Source organism: Trachypithecus francoisi, unplaced genomic scaffold (genome assembly GCF_009764315.1).
Source record: "Trachypithecus francoisi isolate TF-2019V2 unplaced genomic scaffold, Tfra_2.0 Lachesis_group1, whole genome shotgun sequence".
NCBI classification, from domain to species: domain Eukaryota; kingdom Metazoa; phylum Chordata; class Mammalia; order Primates; family Cercopithecidae; genus Trachypithecus; species Trachypithecus francoisi.
Window position 1 is genome coordinate 105,752,307 of NW_022681454.1, and position 15,401 is coordinate 105,767,707.

At 37.2% G+C, this 15,401-nt stretch overlaps 1 protein-coding gene across 7 annotated transcripts in view; it reads right to left on the reverse strand.

Moving 5' to 3' along the window:
- Positions 1–8,468, reverse strand: part of COL25A1 (collagen type XXV alpha 1 chain) — a 452,942-nt gene extending 444,474 nt beyond the window's left edge. For all 7 annotated transcript variants that reach the window (XM_033214966.1, XM_033214965.1, XM_033214964.1 and 4 more), the window contains exon 1: positions 8,393–8,468. In XM_033214966.1, coding sequence (XP_033070857.1) covers positions 8,393–8,405 — 13 coding nt within the window. In that variant the 5' untranslated portion in view covers positions 8,406–8,468. The remainder of the gene's footprint in view (positions 1–8,392) is intronic.
- Between the last annotated feature and the right edge of the window lie 6,933 nt (positions 8,469–15,401).

Below are 15,401 nucleotides of genomic sequence, written 5' to 3' on the forward strand. Positions count from 1 at the left end.
TAATAATTCTGAAAGACATTGTGTGAAGGAATCAGCAAAATGCCACAACCAGAAAGCTCTTTCCACCCCCACCCATGGCTTAGGAATAACTAGGAAAAAATGGCCTATATAATAGGCACATTCTTTTATTACAACTAGAAAAGCAAAATACAGTAACAGTTATTAACAAAACAAAAACAACTACCACCAGCAATAGTGTATTCAGATAATAATTTAAATATTACATTAAGATTAAATGACCAATTATGCTATTTAAAGAAAGAGAAACCATAAGGAACTTTTGTTTTACAGAAACGATCTGCTTACAGACACAGCATGACTACTTTGTTTCAACAACAGCAAGCAGGAAGATATTTGATACTGTCTGTCCTGTAAATGAAAACATTTTTTAAGGTATTTGAAAGAAACTTCCTGTTAAAGGTGTTACAATATCTACCAAATAAAAGACAAAAAAATGGAAAATACACACCTGGGACCCTAAAAATTATTCTTAGTACTCTGGGAAAATTCCCAGTGGGAATTTTTTTCATTACTCTGTCTTGCAGCTAAATGGCAGTTCTGATTCTACCGTGACTGATAAATGTGATTTTGAAATATAGAGTAGACAAGTAAATTGTCAGTGCTTCCACAAAACTTTACTAGCTTAGTGTGTGTGTTACCACAGTGTGATTGTTCCAATATAAAATATTAAGGAGCGTGGCAAAAAGTGTTGAACTTATCTTTGCCCTTATAAGAAATACATAATTCATTATCCTAATGGTTCAGCTACATCACGCGTCTCCACTGAAATAAGGAAAATCAGTTAGAGAACATGCATTCATCTGCAATATTATCCAGAAAGCACGCTGAATAACACTGAGCTCTAAAACAATCATAGAGTTGATATATATCTTAAAATAGATTAAATATTTTCCACAATTTGTTTCTGTGCTGGAGAATGCTAGTGTTTCAATATCCATTCTTTCTTGCTTGCTTCAGTAATTAGCCCTTCACATTTTAGTTGGGCATATGGCTGCCTAGCTAAAGACTACGTTTCCCAGCCTCCCTGAAGTTGGATGTGGACATGGGACTAATTTTGGCCAATGGATTGTGGACAGATTGACAGATAGGACTTCTGGTTTGTGCACTCAAAAGTAAAGAGCAGGTTTCCCACTGCCTCTTTCAAAGTCCCCACAGATTGGAAAATAAAAACAGTCATCTTAGGCAATAAAATGAAAGCCTCAGATCAAATACAGAAGACATTAGGATCCCGGGTTCCTGATACTGTCAAGCTTCCAGGCCACCCCTGATCACTTACCCAGACTTACAAGAAGGATATAAACTTCTATCTTGATTGTCATTGTATTTTTAGACTCTCCGTTACCTCAGAAAAATCTGTATCCTATCTAATAAAGTTTCACCTAACACTTTCCTGAAATATAATTCAGGGGCTCTTGACAACATACTAAATTTGCCAGACACCTTTTTTCCAAAGAGTCCAATTCCCTTTCCATAATTTTACATCATTTTTCTTCACAGTGTCTCTGATGTAATATAATAACAATGCTTTAAGATTGACCTAACCCCCAGATTCCATGACCCAAGTGCTCATGTCAGGCTGCTTTCTGCCCTGGAAAGCAACATCTGGTTCTGTTTCATACTCCCGGGCAAGCTAAATTCCCAGTTTTTAGGGACCAAGAACAAGATTATCTTAATTCATTTTTCAGAAAAAATCTTTTTCATTTACAATCCTTATAATTCACCAAAACACACTTAATATATAAGATTAATAGACAGCAACTTACGGCTTTTCTCTAACATTACCTTATGGCACAAAATGGTTATCCTTCTACTGTACACAACTTAGCCGCAACAAATAGCTTTCTCATATACTAAAGACAGATTCTGATATTTATAAAGTATTTTTATCTATTCAGAGAGAAAAACACTATAAAACATAAACATTCTGTGGCTCTCAGGTTTCCCCTGGCACCCTATCTTCTCTCTCCATAAAAATGGGATAATTATACCTGCCACAAACTATTTCGTGCTGATGTTATGAAGATAAATGAAATAACCTATATATGAAAGCATTTTGTGCTCTTAGGAAGAATAAATCCACCTTAAATCCAAGGTGGTATAATTCTTTATAATGTTTTCCAGGGATTTGCTGAACAGCCCTAGAGAGGTCATTACCCACAACAAACTTTTGGTACTGAAGGACCACCTTTCTAACAAAAGTCTCATCTCTCGCACCTGACAACACTTTTCAATTAATTAGGGGTAAGTCCAGATGCTGCTCTATTTGGCCATCTTCAGTGCTCTAAAAGAATCCAGATTTTTTACTTCAATGTCTTGCAACAACTGAAATGAATAAAAAGCTCTCTAAATCACAGGGGTTTCAGTTGACAGGTTAACAGTGAAACCCATTTCAGTCAACTTCAAATGCAAAGCAGATTTGGCAAGAACCAGGGCGGGGATGAGTGGGAAAAAGAAAGCCCTGGTGGCAGTCTGACAACTCCCTCACGTCTACTGTCTGCTGTAATACATCAGCGACCTCTGAGGACCCAACCAGTCAGCTGAGTCTGGTCTCCAACTCAACCAAAGGAAGATCTTTTAGTTGGCATTCCTTCATTACATACAGAAATCTGCTTTAGGTACATAGCTTCAGCAGAGAATTTAGAAATAAGAACTACGGATGTAAATTCAACAGCCAAAATTGTATGAATCTGACTCATAAATTACAGTCCTTACCCTAATATCCAACACTTTAATGACTCTGCTTAACTTCCTATTTACCTTGTGCTGGGGTTACTAACAGATTTCTTCGCTTTTAGGTGAAGTGCCAAATGTTTCTGCACACCCCATGCTGTTTTAGAAAGTTGCCAAACAAAGAAACGAGGAGTGTGCCAGCTGCCTCTGTACCTCACTGTGTGTATATGTGATACAGCTGAGTCAAAGCATCCCATATCAGATCATCAATTAGCTGTGGGTGATGTGGGGGCGGGGGAGTTTTAACATCTTGGCAGTCTTCCTGGAGCATAGTTACAGTGATGTAAAGTAATATCAGAGCTGGAATGATTTGCAAGAGGATCACTGAGGTCTTCAATACAGTTCTCTTCTCACTCCTGATGGCTTGTCCCTGAGGTTTCTATCACTGACAAAACACTTAAGATATAGCTCAGGTGTTGAATGTCACATTTCATTGAAATTTCTCAAAATGCTAATTTTCTAGTGCATGGTTTTCCCTTAAGCCAATGTTAGCAAGAAAACATTGCTTCTCTGTTTAGATAAGTGTTAAAGAAAACAGAAATGACAAGTTAACTATTGTTTTGAAATAAGCACTACACATTTCCCCATAATTCAAAATGTGTCCAAATTCTATTTACAACTTAGTGACTACTGACCATACTTGTAATTGATCATTAAAAAATATTTAGGATGCTGAAAAGTCAGAAACAAAAGAAAGTAAACATTCAATTTATAATACACCAAATACTTAAAGTTATGTTTTATAAGTCAATCCTACCTACACAGTGCTAGCAATAAAGTATACTCTATTAAAGAATTGCTTCTCAATGTGATACTTTGAAAATGGTTGCCAAGACACTCTTAAACTTTTTCCAAAATCATTGAAAGAGCTCTTCTAGTCTTTCTAAAGTAGGCTCAATGTAATCAGCATTTTTCCCAGTGATCATAAACTAGGTTGTCCTGCAGTTTAACAGAGCATTATAGAAAGAGACATGCATATATACCCATTCTGTATACCCTCTGCTAATTCCAACACAGCATGCAATATGAAAATCACAGCACAGGAACAGCTAAAATATAATTAACAACTCTGAAATGAGTCTTTTGTTTTCTACTATGCATCAGTCTGGGCAAAACTACTTTGACTTAAGGAGTGAGTTCCATCTACGAGGTAGCTCTCATGCTTCTGAATCCAAGCAATCCAGCACACCAAAAATAAAGAAGTCATTTATCATATTCTTTCCATCCACATTCACTCATCCATTTAACAAACATACACTGAGGAGTCTCTTTTTAGCAGACACTGTTCCACACCCTAAGGATGCAGGCTCCACCTCACTCTGCACTTCAGAATGTGAACGCTGCAGGGAAAATTTTTTTTCCAAGAAAGAAGATACTAGTTAATAAAATGAAAACAACAAATTATTAGATCTCATTTAGATAGTTTAAAAACAGGAATTTTTCTCACAATTTTATCTACATAGTGATTTCAGATTTTTTTTAAATTTTAATATACTGTTTTATAAAAAAGATTATTAGCTTCAGTGAAGAAACTACAAAGAACCAGATTACGAAGGAAAGTGATAACTCAAATAAATGATTTTGTTTCCATTTTAGAGAGGAGGCACACATGTATATGAGTCCACACAGCTTTCCTATATCTTACCAAGCTGAATTATTTTAATACTAAGCTACAGAGAGCAGTAGCATGTGACAGAACCATCTTACATAGAATACAAAGTGCCCTGAAGAGGATCATTTTCCACTGCATTTTCTCTATTCTCACTTACACTCAGAAACATAAACCAGACTACTTCTTAACACTTATCTACCTCCTGCTTTTAGCACTGTGCTGAGAAAATAGGGAGTACATAATAAACAGTAGTTAATTGAATGAAATGTTTTATTATTGTGCTTTTCATTATATTCACTGAATATTTCTTCCATTTACATGACAAAGAATGAGGGGCGTTTCTTTTGTAGGTCCTCTTCCACTAGATATATTGGTAAAGCAAGATGGCCTTCCATTAATATTTTCAAGTAAATTTAACAGCCTAGGTGAGAGTTACATGCAACAAAGAATGGCAACAAAACAATGGGTTAAGGTGAACACTGCTCTGTACATATTCAGAATAAGCTAGTATCTAGTTCTATTTCCAAAAGCAGGTGAAACTAATCACATATGCTGTGATTAGATTGGTAGCTGTGATTAGCTACCAATGCTGAATGGTAAAGATTTCAGTTTTATTCCAAACAACTAGATAGGAGATAATACCAGAAAAAAATGAGAGTTGCTAATATGATCATATATGTCTGAATAACCCAGTGAACTCCTTCAGAGATGAAATATCATCCAAATCAATGAGGGCTTCTCTCAATAAAAATATAGGCAACATTAAAACGTAAAATAAAACAAAAAAGGGCCGGGCGCGGTGGCTCAAGCCTGTAATCCCAGCACTTTGGGAGGCCAAGACGGGCGGATCACGAGGTCAGGAGATCGAGACCATCCTGGCTAACACAGTGAAACCCCGTCTCTACTAAAAAATACAAAAAAAAAAAACTAGCCGGGCGTGGTGGCGGGCGCCTGTAGTCCCAGCTACTCGGGAGGCTGAGGCAGGAGAATGGTGTAAACCCGGGAGGCGGAGCTTGCAGTGAGCTGAGGTCCGGCCACTGCACTCCAGCCTGGGTGACACAGCGAGACTCCGTCTCAAAAAAAAAAAAAAAAAAAAAAAAAAACAAAAAAGATTAACCAATAAACTCTATTTCTTTCCAGACACATAGCCATAAAGTTTAGTATCTTTGGGAATATTTGTGAGATCCATAAAACAGAATTGAACATGAACATGTTATTAGTAACAACATTAATAAAATTTCCCTCACTTTATTTTCAGAAACCTTCAGTAAATAATTATTATCTTTGTAATACAGACTATGAGCATTTCTACATAATGTATATATCTCACAGAAAGGAGTATATGATGTCCCCACTCTTTACTACTGTATCTTCTGTTTTCAGTGGAAACACTTGCTCTCAAGAGTAAACCTTAAGCTGGGAGAGGTGGCTCACGCCTGTAATCTCAGCACTTTGGGAGGCTGGGCTGGGCGGATAACTTGAGGTCAGAAATTCAAGACCAGCCTGGCCAACATGATGAAAACCCATCTACTAAAAATACAAATATTAGCCCGGTGTGATGGTAGGTGCCTGTAGTCCCAGCTACTCCAGAGGCTGAGGCAGGAGAATCACTTGAACCCGGAAGGCAGAGGTTGCAGTGAGCCAAATTAGCACCACTGCACTCCAGACTGGGCAACAGAGCGAAACTTCATCTCAAAAAAAAAAAGTAAACATTAAAATACAGTATATGGTTCTTGTTATTCATTATAGTTCTGTGATGAACCAATTTGGGAAGGGAAACGGGAGCGTGCAACATAAAGGAGATAAGCCTCAAAAAAAAATCACTAAGAGGTAAAAGGCTCCTACTAGTATCAAAACAAATTGCGTCACATAATATGGTTGTCAGAAAACTCCATTTTATATTGAATAACTGTAATGTTTTAGATTGAAATTTTCACAATTTTAATAAAATTGTGTAAAACCTCTGAGTGTTTCTCCTCTTCTACTTAAAATTTTAAAATTCACTTCTTATCCAAAAGAGATAATGGTCTAAGTTCAAAATAGTCACTCTGTTAGGTTTCTGCCCACCTTACAAAATACTGCAGAATGCAGTCTACCTGTAAGATACCTTACAAGATACTGGCAGGCAAGTTGAGCCAGCATATTCCAACAGACAAAATTGCAATGTAGTCTTATTTTGCCTCCCGCCATTTTTAGCATGTACACAGTGGGACAAGTTCTTCCCCTACCATGGCTCAAAAATCATACAATCGTGACCTTTTTGATAACTCTTAGGTAACAAAATGCCTATATTTTCTTTAGGTTGCAAAATACAGTCTCAGTCTGACCTCCAGAAAGTCAGTCTCCTGCTATAATTAAGTGATGCCAACATCACTCCACGTTTCAGCTGTTCCCCCTATTCCTGGATAAAGCCTTCCACCTGGGAATGGATAAAGCAAATGTGGTATATATACACCATGGAATCCTACACAGCCATAAAAAAGAATAAAATTATTCCCTTTGCAGCAACACGGATGTTGCTGGAGGCCATTACCCTAAGCGAGTCAACACAGGAACAGAAAACCAAATACCGTATGTTCTCAATTATAAGTGGGAGCTAAACATTGAGTACACATGGGCACAAAGAAGGGAACCACAGACACTGGGGCCTACTTGAGAGTGAACGATGAGAGGAGGGTGGATGAGGACTGAAAAAGTACATATTGGGTACTATGCTTATTATATAGGTGACACAATTATGTTCACACCAAATCCCCGTGACACACCATCTACCAATGTAACAAACCTGCACTGCATATGAACCTAAAAGTTGAAAAGAAAAAAGAAAATGTTTTAATACATATATATATGTTGTGTGAGTGTGTGTGTGTGTGTGTGTATATAACAATTAAAAAATACAAAAAGGTTTTTTTTTTTTTTTTTTTTTGAGACGGAGTCTCGCTCTGTCGCCCAGGCTGGAGTGCAGTGGCCGGATCTCAGCTCACTGCAAGCTCCGCCTCCCGGGTTTACGCCATTCTCTCGCCTCAGCCTCCCGAGTAGCTGGGACTACAGGCGCCCGCCATCTCGCCCGGCTAATTTTTTGTATATTTTAGTAGAGACGGGGTTTCACCGTGTTAGCCAGGATGGTCTCGATCTCCTCACCTCGTGATCCGCCCACTTAGGAAGGGCATGAGTGACACTGACACTTTTCCTTTCTGATCGTCTCCCATCCTGTTTGCTAGCTGTTCATTCTGAGCCTTCCGAATGACATTAAGAGATGGGGAGTGATAATGAGGGAGAAGAGGTATGGGGAGCAAGATGTTCTTACTTAAATTACCTGGCATTGTCATCAGTGGGCATCCCATTCTATGAACCTGGAAGATATCCAGAAAAAATACTTAAAAAATAAAAAAAATTAAAGATGTTAAGAGAAAGAAAAGTTCTTTCATTAGCAGGGTGCCTATGAAGGATTTTAGAGACATTCCATTGCTGGAGATCCTTTGCCCCTGCCAAATACGTTTCTAATATGGTTGTTTGCTTAACCTCTTTCCAAACCCTAAGGAACCCAAAGATCCAACTGGAGCTTCCATCTGCTATGGTCTATTCAGAATTCCAGGCAACCATGCTGACCAATGTCTAATATTATTTCACAATGTCTCGACCTGAAGAATGCTATAGCAGGAGAAAGAATGTGGGCTTTCACAGTCATAAGACCTGTATTTTGAATTCCCGGCCCTGTATTTCCTGATTGCCCTTGGAGTGACTAACTCTGAGTCTCAGTTTCCTCATCTATAAAACAATATGTTATTTTAATATTTTAAATAATTCTCTAGTCTTGACTCATAGAAAGGCATTAATAATTGGAAGACCAATTACATAGAATGCAGAGGAATGATGATCTGGTTATTCATTGCTCATAGCAAACCACCTATAAACTTAGTGATTTAAAGGAATAATTTATTATTATCCTATGTTTGTGTAGTCTCATCTGGGTAGTTCTCTGATATGGTTACAGATGATGGCTAAGATTTAAGTCATCTGAAGCCTTACCTGGGCTGGGCATCCAAGATGGCTCACGCACCTGGCCAGCAGCTAATGCTGGCTATTAGCTAAGTGTCCAGCTGACCTGACAACCAAACCACCTACATACAGACTGTCTATGTGGCTTGGCATTGTTACAATATAGAGGTTGAGTTCCAAAAGGGAGCCCTCCAAAAGCAAGCATTCTAAAAGGCCTATTGGGAGGCTGAAAGCCTTCATAGAAGTTAGTGCATAACATCACTTCTGCCACACTTTATTGGTTAAGAAATCAAGGCAAGCTCAGATTAAAGGAGAGGGAAATTAAACTCCATTTCATGATATGAAGACAGTATGCCATGTCAGAAGAGAACCAACTGTTTATAGACTATCTACCACAAATGACTGTGGAGGAAAGTGGGAAGCCAAGGAAGGGGGAAAAGTAGTACCTGTGAGTTCCCTAAAATGAGATACACATAAGGATAAAATTACAAGTTCTTAAATTTTTTATCTTTTGCCTTTAAAATTTCTAATTATTGTATAAAGTAAATAAAATAGTAGTACTGTGGTACATGTATGGTACATGCTCCAAAAAAATCAGTAACAGGAATGAAGGCAAGGAATTATCTGTCTTCTGCTGCAGTAAGTATTCTTCTTACAAGTAAGAACGCATAAGAATTAGTGACATAGGTCCCTACTTGTTCTTTACCACATATATAGGAGAAATATTTGCTTTTTACAAGTAATAATAGAGATGTGTAACCTATAATATTTGGAGACCACTGACAGGGTGTCCTGTTTCTGCCCAGACGTGGGGATGACTTCAAGTCAACGGATTCATGCATCAGTATGTCATTAGAAACAGAAAAAGACTAAAAAAGCTAGAATGATTTCTAGAATACTAATTATTAAATCATGGTATCTGTTGACTTGCTTCCATTGTTTTGGAATATGACTAGCAGAATCTAACCTAAGATGACAGAAGTGCCTGAGTATCTATATTTTTACTGAGATAATTAATACTCACCATAAGAAATGTATGTGGTAGATTATAGACAGCTGCAAAGCATGTAACACTCCTCCCACTAAAGGATGAGATCCACATTACTCCCCCTTAAATCTCAGTGGGCTCTGTGACTAACTGACTAACAGAATGTGGCACAAGAGATGTTGAACCAGTTTCTGGGCCTTAGGATGCCGGCAGCTTTCACCTTCTGTCTTTTTGTGATACTTGTTCTTGGAAACCAGCTGCATGCTGTTGAGGGATCCCAAACAGCCCAATGGGGAGGACCATGTGGGAAGGAACTGAGAACCCTGGTCAACAGCCCATTTAATCTCCCAATTAACAGCACCAACTTACCAGCTATGTAAGTGAGTCATCTTAGAAATGGATCCTGCAGCCCCAGTTGAGCTATCCCAGTTGACGCCACACGAAACAAAGTCAAATCCTATCCAAATTGCAGGTTTGTAAGCAAATTAAATGATTATTGCTATTAGAAACCACCAAGTTTTAGGGTGGCTGATTATACAATGCAATGTCCTAACCTTAGCTGTTCAAATTGTAAGTTTAATATTGTCTTTCCCCAATAAATTAAAGATAATGAGCTTCATCTAACATAAGAATCTACCATCATATTTCATGGTGAGTAATGCAACAGATCTAAGCTATAACGTCACATGCTATCACATAAATAGTAACAATAGTGCCCCCCACATGATCACCTTCATCTCTGAACGTGACCCTGCTATCACACATCAGAAGGTAGAGGCCCCCATAGTCATCATAGATTCGCCTCAACCCATCCTCAGCCTTTTGACTGATTTCTCCTTGTAATCAATGACATCTATTGGTGAGATTAATGATTTGTGCTTTAAAGACAGTATGATATGTGATTATGAAAGGGAATAAAACTTCAGGCTCGTAGGGACTAAATCTGTGTCCTCAGCCTCATAAGTGGTCCGTTTTGACCATTTAACCTCAAACGAATAAAAAAAGTAACAGAAAACATATTGAAAACTTCATAAAATCAATTAGGTTGTTTCACACAATAGCATTAAAATGAGGCTCCACTGCAGTGAACCAAAAACATTTAGAGGCCGTATAGACAGTGTTATACCTTAACTTTATAATTAGTATTTTATATACGTGGTCTATGGAAAACTGGAAGTAGTCACCAAGTCAATCTACATTGTTCATGTATAGTAACACTAAGAAATACTAGTAACAATAGTAATCAGTAACACTGAGAAAAGTCCTAGATTACCAACTTTGTTAGAAACACGAATCGTTGCTTTAAAATTACTTAAATATATATTTTTTAGTTTTCTGCAATAGTACTTTGAACATCTCCATTTGGATATATATATATTTATATATATAATATATGTAACTTGTTTGTGTTGGACAAGGACCGAGTGGAGAAAAAAGTATCAATGCAAGACAAAACATAAAACAAAAGGGAAGTAAGGAACCATCTACTGTGCTTCAAGAAAGCAGAAGAGATCAGAACTGCTGATGTTAGTCTGAGTCAAAGATGCCAAAAGGACCTTAGGAAGTGCTCCATGAAAGCCATGGTTACCCTTTGATCTCACCACGCCTGGCATAGCGCTAGTGAGACAGAGCTTGACAGGTTTCATTCTGGTTTAGTCTGGTGCCCAGATTAGCAACAGATTTATTTAATAATTTTTAACATGATACAGAAGAAAATCTAAATGTACAATCTGCCTGTGTGCCTGGAGATTTTTCCCTTAGCTTGATGCATTGCCTTTTGATGAACATTTATCTCAGCAAATCTTATTTCTGTACACTAAGGAATTTTCTAGTTCTAGAAGAGCTTTTAAATCCTTTGGCAGAGATTCACTCATCCTAGTAAAACAATAGCTGGCAGATACACACAGTCTACAGGAAATCAGGGTAACAAGTTAGGTCATTTTTTAGGTGAGCTACTTAGCAAACTTTGATTTGTCCTTCACAAAATGAAGATTTGTTTTCTTAAATGAAAGTACATAATTTCTTTTTATTCTCCATTCTAAAAGTCAATAAACAAATCATCAAATAAAATCTGGTTTATACCAGCTTTCATGACTCACATCTGAGCTATGTAGCTCACAACAATATTTTCCACCATAATATTTCTGTAAAAATCATCCTAGAACATATTAAATCCAAAGAAAACAATATAGTTTATTTGGAGGTCAGCCATCAACACTTACACCAAAAATTTTCTTACCTCCCTATAATTTTGATACCTGACCTTTAGTCACTAAGATGTAAGTATGTAGAATATGTCTTTAAAACAACTAATTAGATTATATTCAGCTATTTTGCCTGGAGATCAGGAGGAAAGATGTAAGTAAAGTCAAATCTGAATTAACTCCTCCCCATATACCAATCAGCTGCTAGTTCTTTGTTATCTAAGAATGTCTTCCACGTTGTATCAGAATTTGAGAGAAAGTCCTACGAGGGCAGAGGTCACCTTTTCTTGCTCACCATTGCATCCTCTGACCTAACATAGCTCCCAGCACCCAGTAAGTACTTAGCACATATTGGGAGGATGAATACAGCATGAGACCCTCCTCAAAGCCATCTTTTCTACATTCTAAAATCAAATCTATATTAGCACCCCTCTTCTGCCTTAAAAAATTATTTTTAGAAAGACCTTTTTAATACATTACATGTGTGAGTCAACACATTGGGTTCAGATAGATAGGTGTAGTAGGGCAGCTAGCTGGCACTGACCATCCAGTCTGAAATGTACCTCTCACCCACATGCCGTCCCCCTCCGCCCACGTATCTCTTGATCCCCTTTCCTTGTTTTATTGATCTTTGTAGAAATTATCCTCAAAGATGTTCTATAAGTTTCATGTCACTTGTCTATTGACTTCTAATAGAATATAAGTGCATGAGGTCAGGAACTTCATTTTGCTTTATCCAGTGTTCCTACTGCCTAGGAAAATGTCTGGCACACAGCAGATGTTCATTTTATGTAATGGATGGATAGGAAGGAAGGGAGGGAGGGAGGGAAGGAAAGAAAAACTCAGTGGGCTGCCATGGTAAAAATGCTTACTGGTTGAATTGTGTTTCTTCAAAGAGATATGCTCAAGTTCTAACCTACAATACCTATGTATATGACCTTATTTGGAAATGGTTTTTGTAGATATAATCAAATTAATATGACGTCATACTGGATTAGAGTAGGTCCTAATCCAATATGGCTGCTGTCCTTATAAAAAAAAAAAAAAGAGATTCAGACACACTCAAAAGGAGGACGGCCATGTGAAGACAGGCAGAGATTGGAGTTCTTCTGCCACAAGCCAAGAAATGCCCGGTACTATCATAAACTGTAAGAGGCAAGGAAGGGTCCTCCTCTAGAGGCTTCAGAGGGAGCATGGTCCTGCCAACATCTCGATTTCTGAGTCTCAAGAATTGGGAGAGAATAAATTTCTATTATTTTAAGCCACAGTTTATGATACTTTATTACAATAGCCCTAGAAAACTAATACAACTGGGCACAATAAAAGAAGGGTATATTAACGAAAGGTCTCAAAAACCAGAGTGGAAGATTGTAGAAAGACAAACTTTGCCTAACTAAAACATTTCCTGCAATATTCAACCAAAGCTGGTTGTAGAACGATGAATAAATAAAAGATGTACTAGGAATTTTAAAAAGGAAATTCTTAGAGCGATAGGTTACATTATTCTTTTTAAAAACCTAATTATTTTTCTTAGTTTAGTACTTAATCTCTCTTTTCTTAATTTTTTTTTTTTTTTTTTTTTTGAGACAGAGTTTCGCTCTTTTTGCCCAGGCTGGAGTGCAATGGCGCAATCTCGGCTCACTGCAACCTCCGCCTCCCGGGTTCAAGCTATTCTCCAGCTTCAGCCTCCTGTGTAGCTGGGATTGCAGGCATGCACCACCACACCCAGCTAATTTTGTATTTTTAGTAGAGACAGGGTTTCTCCATGTTGGTCAGGCTGGTGTCGAACTCCTGACCTCAGGTGATCTACCCGCCTCGGCCTCCCCAAGTGCTGGGATTACAGGCATAAACCACTGCGCCCAACCTCTTTTCTTAATTTTTAATGCAAGTTTGCCTAACAAATACTATCTTTGGGATGCCTAACAACTTAAGAAATAGACAAATCTGACACTAAAATTCAATCTCTTACCAATGGGCTAATATTTTACCTCAGATGCCAAACTGCAACTTTTCAGATGGCAGATATACAATTTTGTTACTTTTATAATTCTATTAATTTTACTGGAGGTATTTTAAATTTTATATTTAATATTTAATTATTTTGTTTTGACCCTATTTTAAAGCAAATTCTGTTTATTCCTTTGGCCATCTAACCATTAATATATTTGAAATACAAAACAGACAATAATAGTAATAATCTCAGAGCTATTATTTTTAAACACTACGTGTCAGACATACTTATAAACTCTTTTGTAGATTAGTCTTTTAAGTCTAAATAACTCTAAAAGAAATACAATTAATAACCTATTAATAATTTAGCAGGTAGAAGCACTGAAGCTTTGAAATGTATAATGCAATGTGTCTTTAGTATTTCACCTTGGTTACAGGTAGGCTCTGACAAGCCAGATATCTAGTTATAATCATTTCTCAGTAATTGTGGGGGATTGGTTCCACGACCACCCAAGGACACCATAATCCACGGAATCCTTTGCAGATTATGTTTGAGTCTCTTATATTAAATGGTGTGGTATTTTGCATATAAACTACACACATTAGGTATTACTTATAATACTTAATACAATGCAAATGCTATGTAAGTAGCTGTTATACTATAGAGTTTAGTCAATAACAACAGGAAAAAAAGTTTGTACATGTTCAGTACAGGCACAACCATCCTTTTCTCCTCCCTGAATATTTTCAAATCACAGTTAGTTGAAACCAAGGATAATAAACCCGCAGAAATGGAGGCTGACTATATATACAAGTCATATGTAATCTGTCTATATTCCCATAGCTAGTAAGTGGTGGAGCCAGGTTTGTGCTCAGGCGATCTGGCTACACCTTTATGCACTATTCTATAGTCATGTCTTTTTTATGGAGATATGTGTTTTTCCTGAAGTTGGCTCACTCACAGACATTACTGACAGTACTACAAGTCATATAATAAAATCATTTCTTAGTTGCCAGTAATGGTGAAAATGAACACTCACCTTTCAGATGAATCCTGTAATATGGTTTGTTACGTTTGACAAGATACAATTTGGAAGGTTCACAAGACTTTGTACATTAGGAGACATGACTTATTAATGTACCATTAATGGAAAGTGTTACTAAATACTAAAATTCTGCAGAATCAATTGCTGCTTTTTTTTTTTTTTTTTTTTTTTTTGGCTTTTGAACTAAACTTACTCTCCATGGCAGCTTAAAAAGAGAAGTCCCATGAAAGTTTTAAACTCTGCCCAAACCCAAGACAATCCATCCTCTGTTTAGATGTGTCTCCACCCATCTCAGATTTTGATATAATTTGTCATTCTGCCATGTCCTTGTTCACATACTGCAGTATATACTCTCTCAGCTCCTATGCCAAAAACCACATGAGTCTCCTAACTTCAGGAATATGTTGGGTAAATATTCTCACCCAATGAACTGCTTTTGAACACTTATTGGTTTGCATCTAATATTATATATCACTAATTTGCATCCTCTTCACTTCAAAAAACATAAAATTCACCCTTTGAACACATCACATGTCCCTGAATATGTAAGCCCTCTAACCAAATCTTCAGCCGCCATTCTCATGAGAGTTTTTTATCTAATGAGATTACACTGAACTCAAATCTAAAATAGATTTGCGTTTAGAATTAAAGTGATAATTCTTTCTCCTTTATAAAATTTGCTGCCAAAATAGGTTCGTAGTTAGAATACCTCCACAAGACTCTTGATGGCTCACAAAACTTCTGTTTTCTGGACTTAAAATGTGTAATGAGAGGTTTCAATGATGTCAAACTAGTTATAGGGAGAATCTGATCAGCCACTTTTAAATTTCTAGGCATTAGAGCAAACCCAT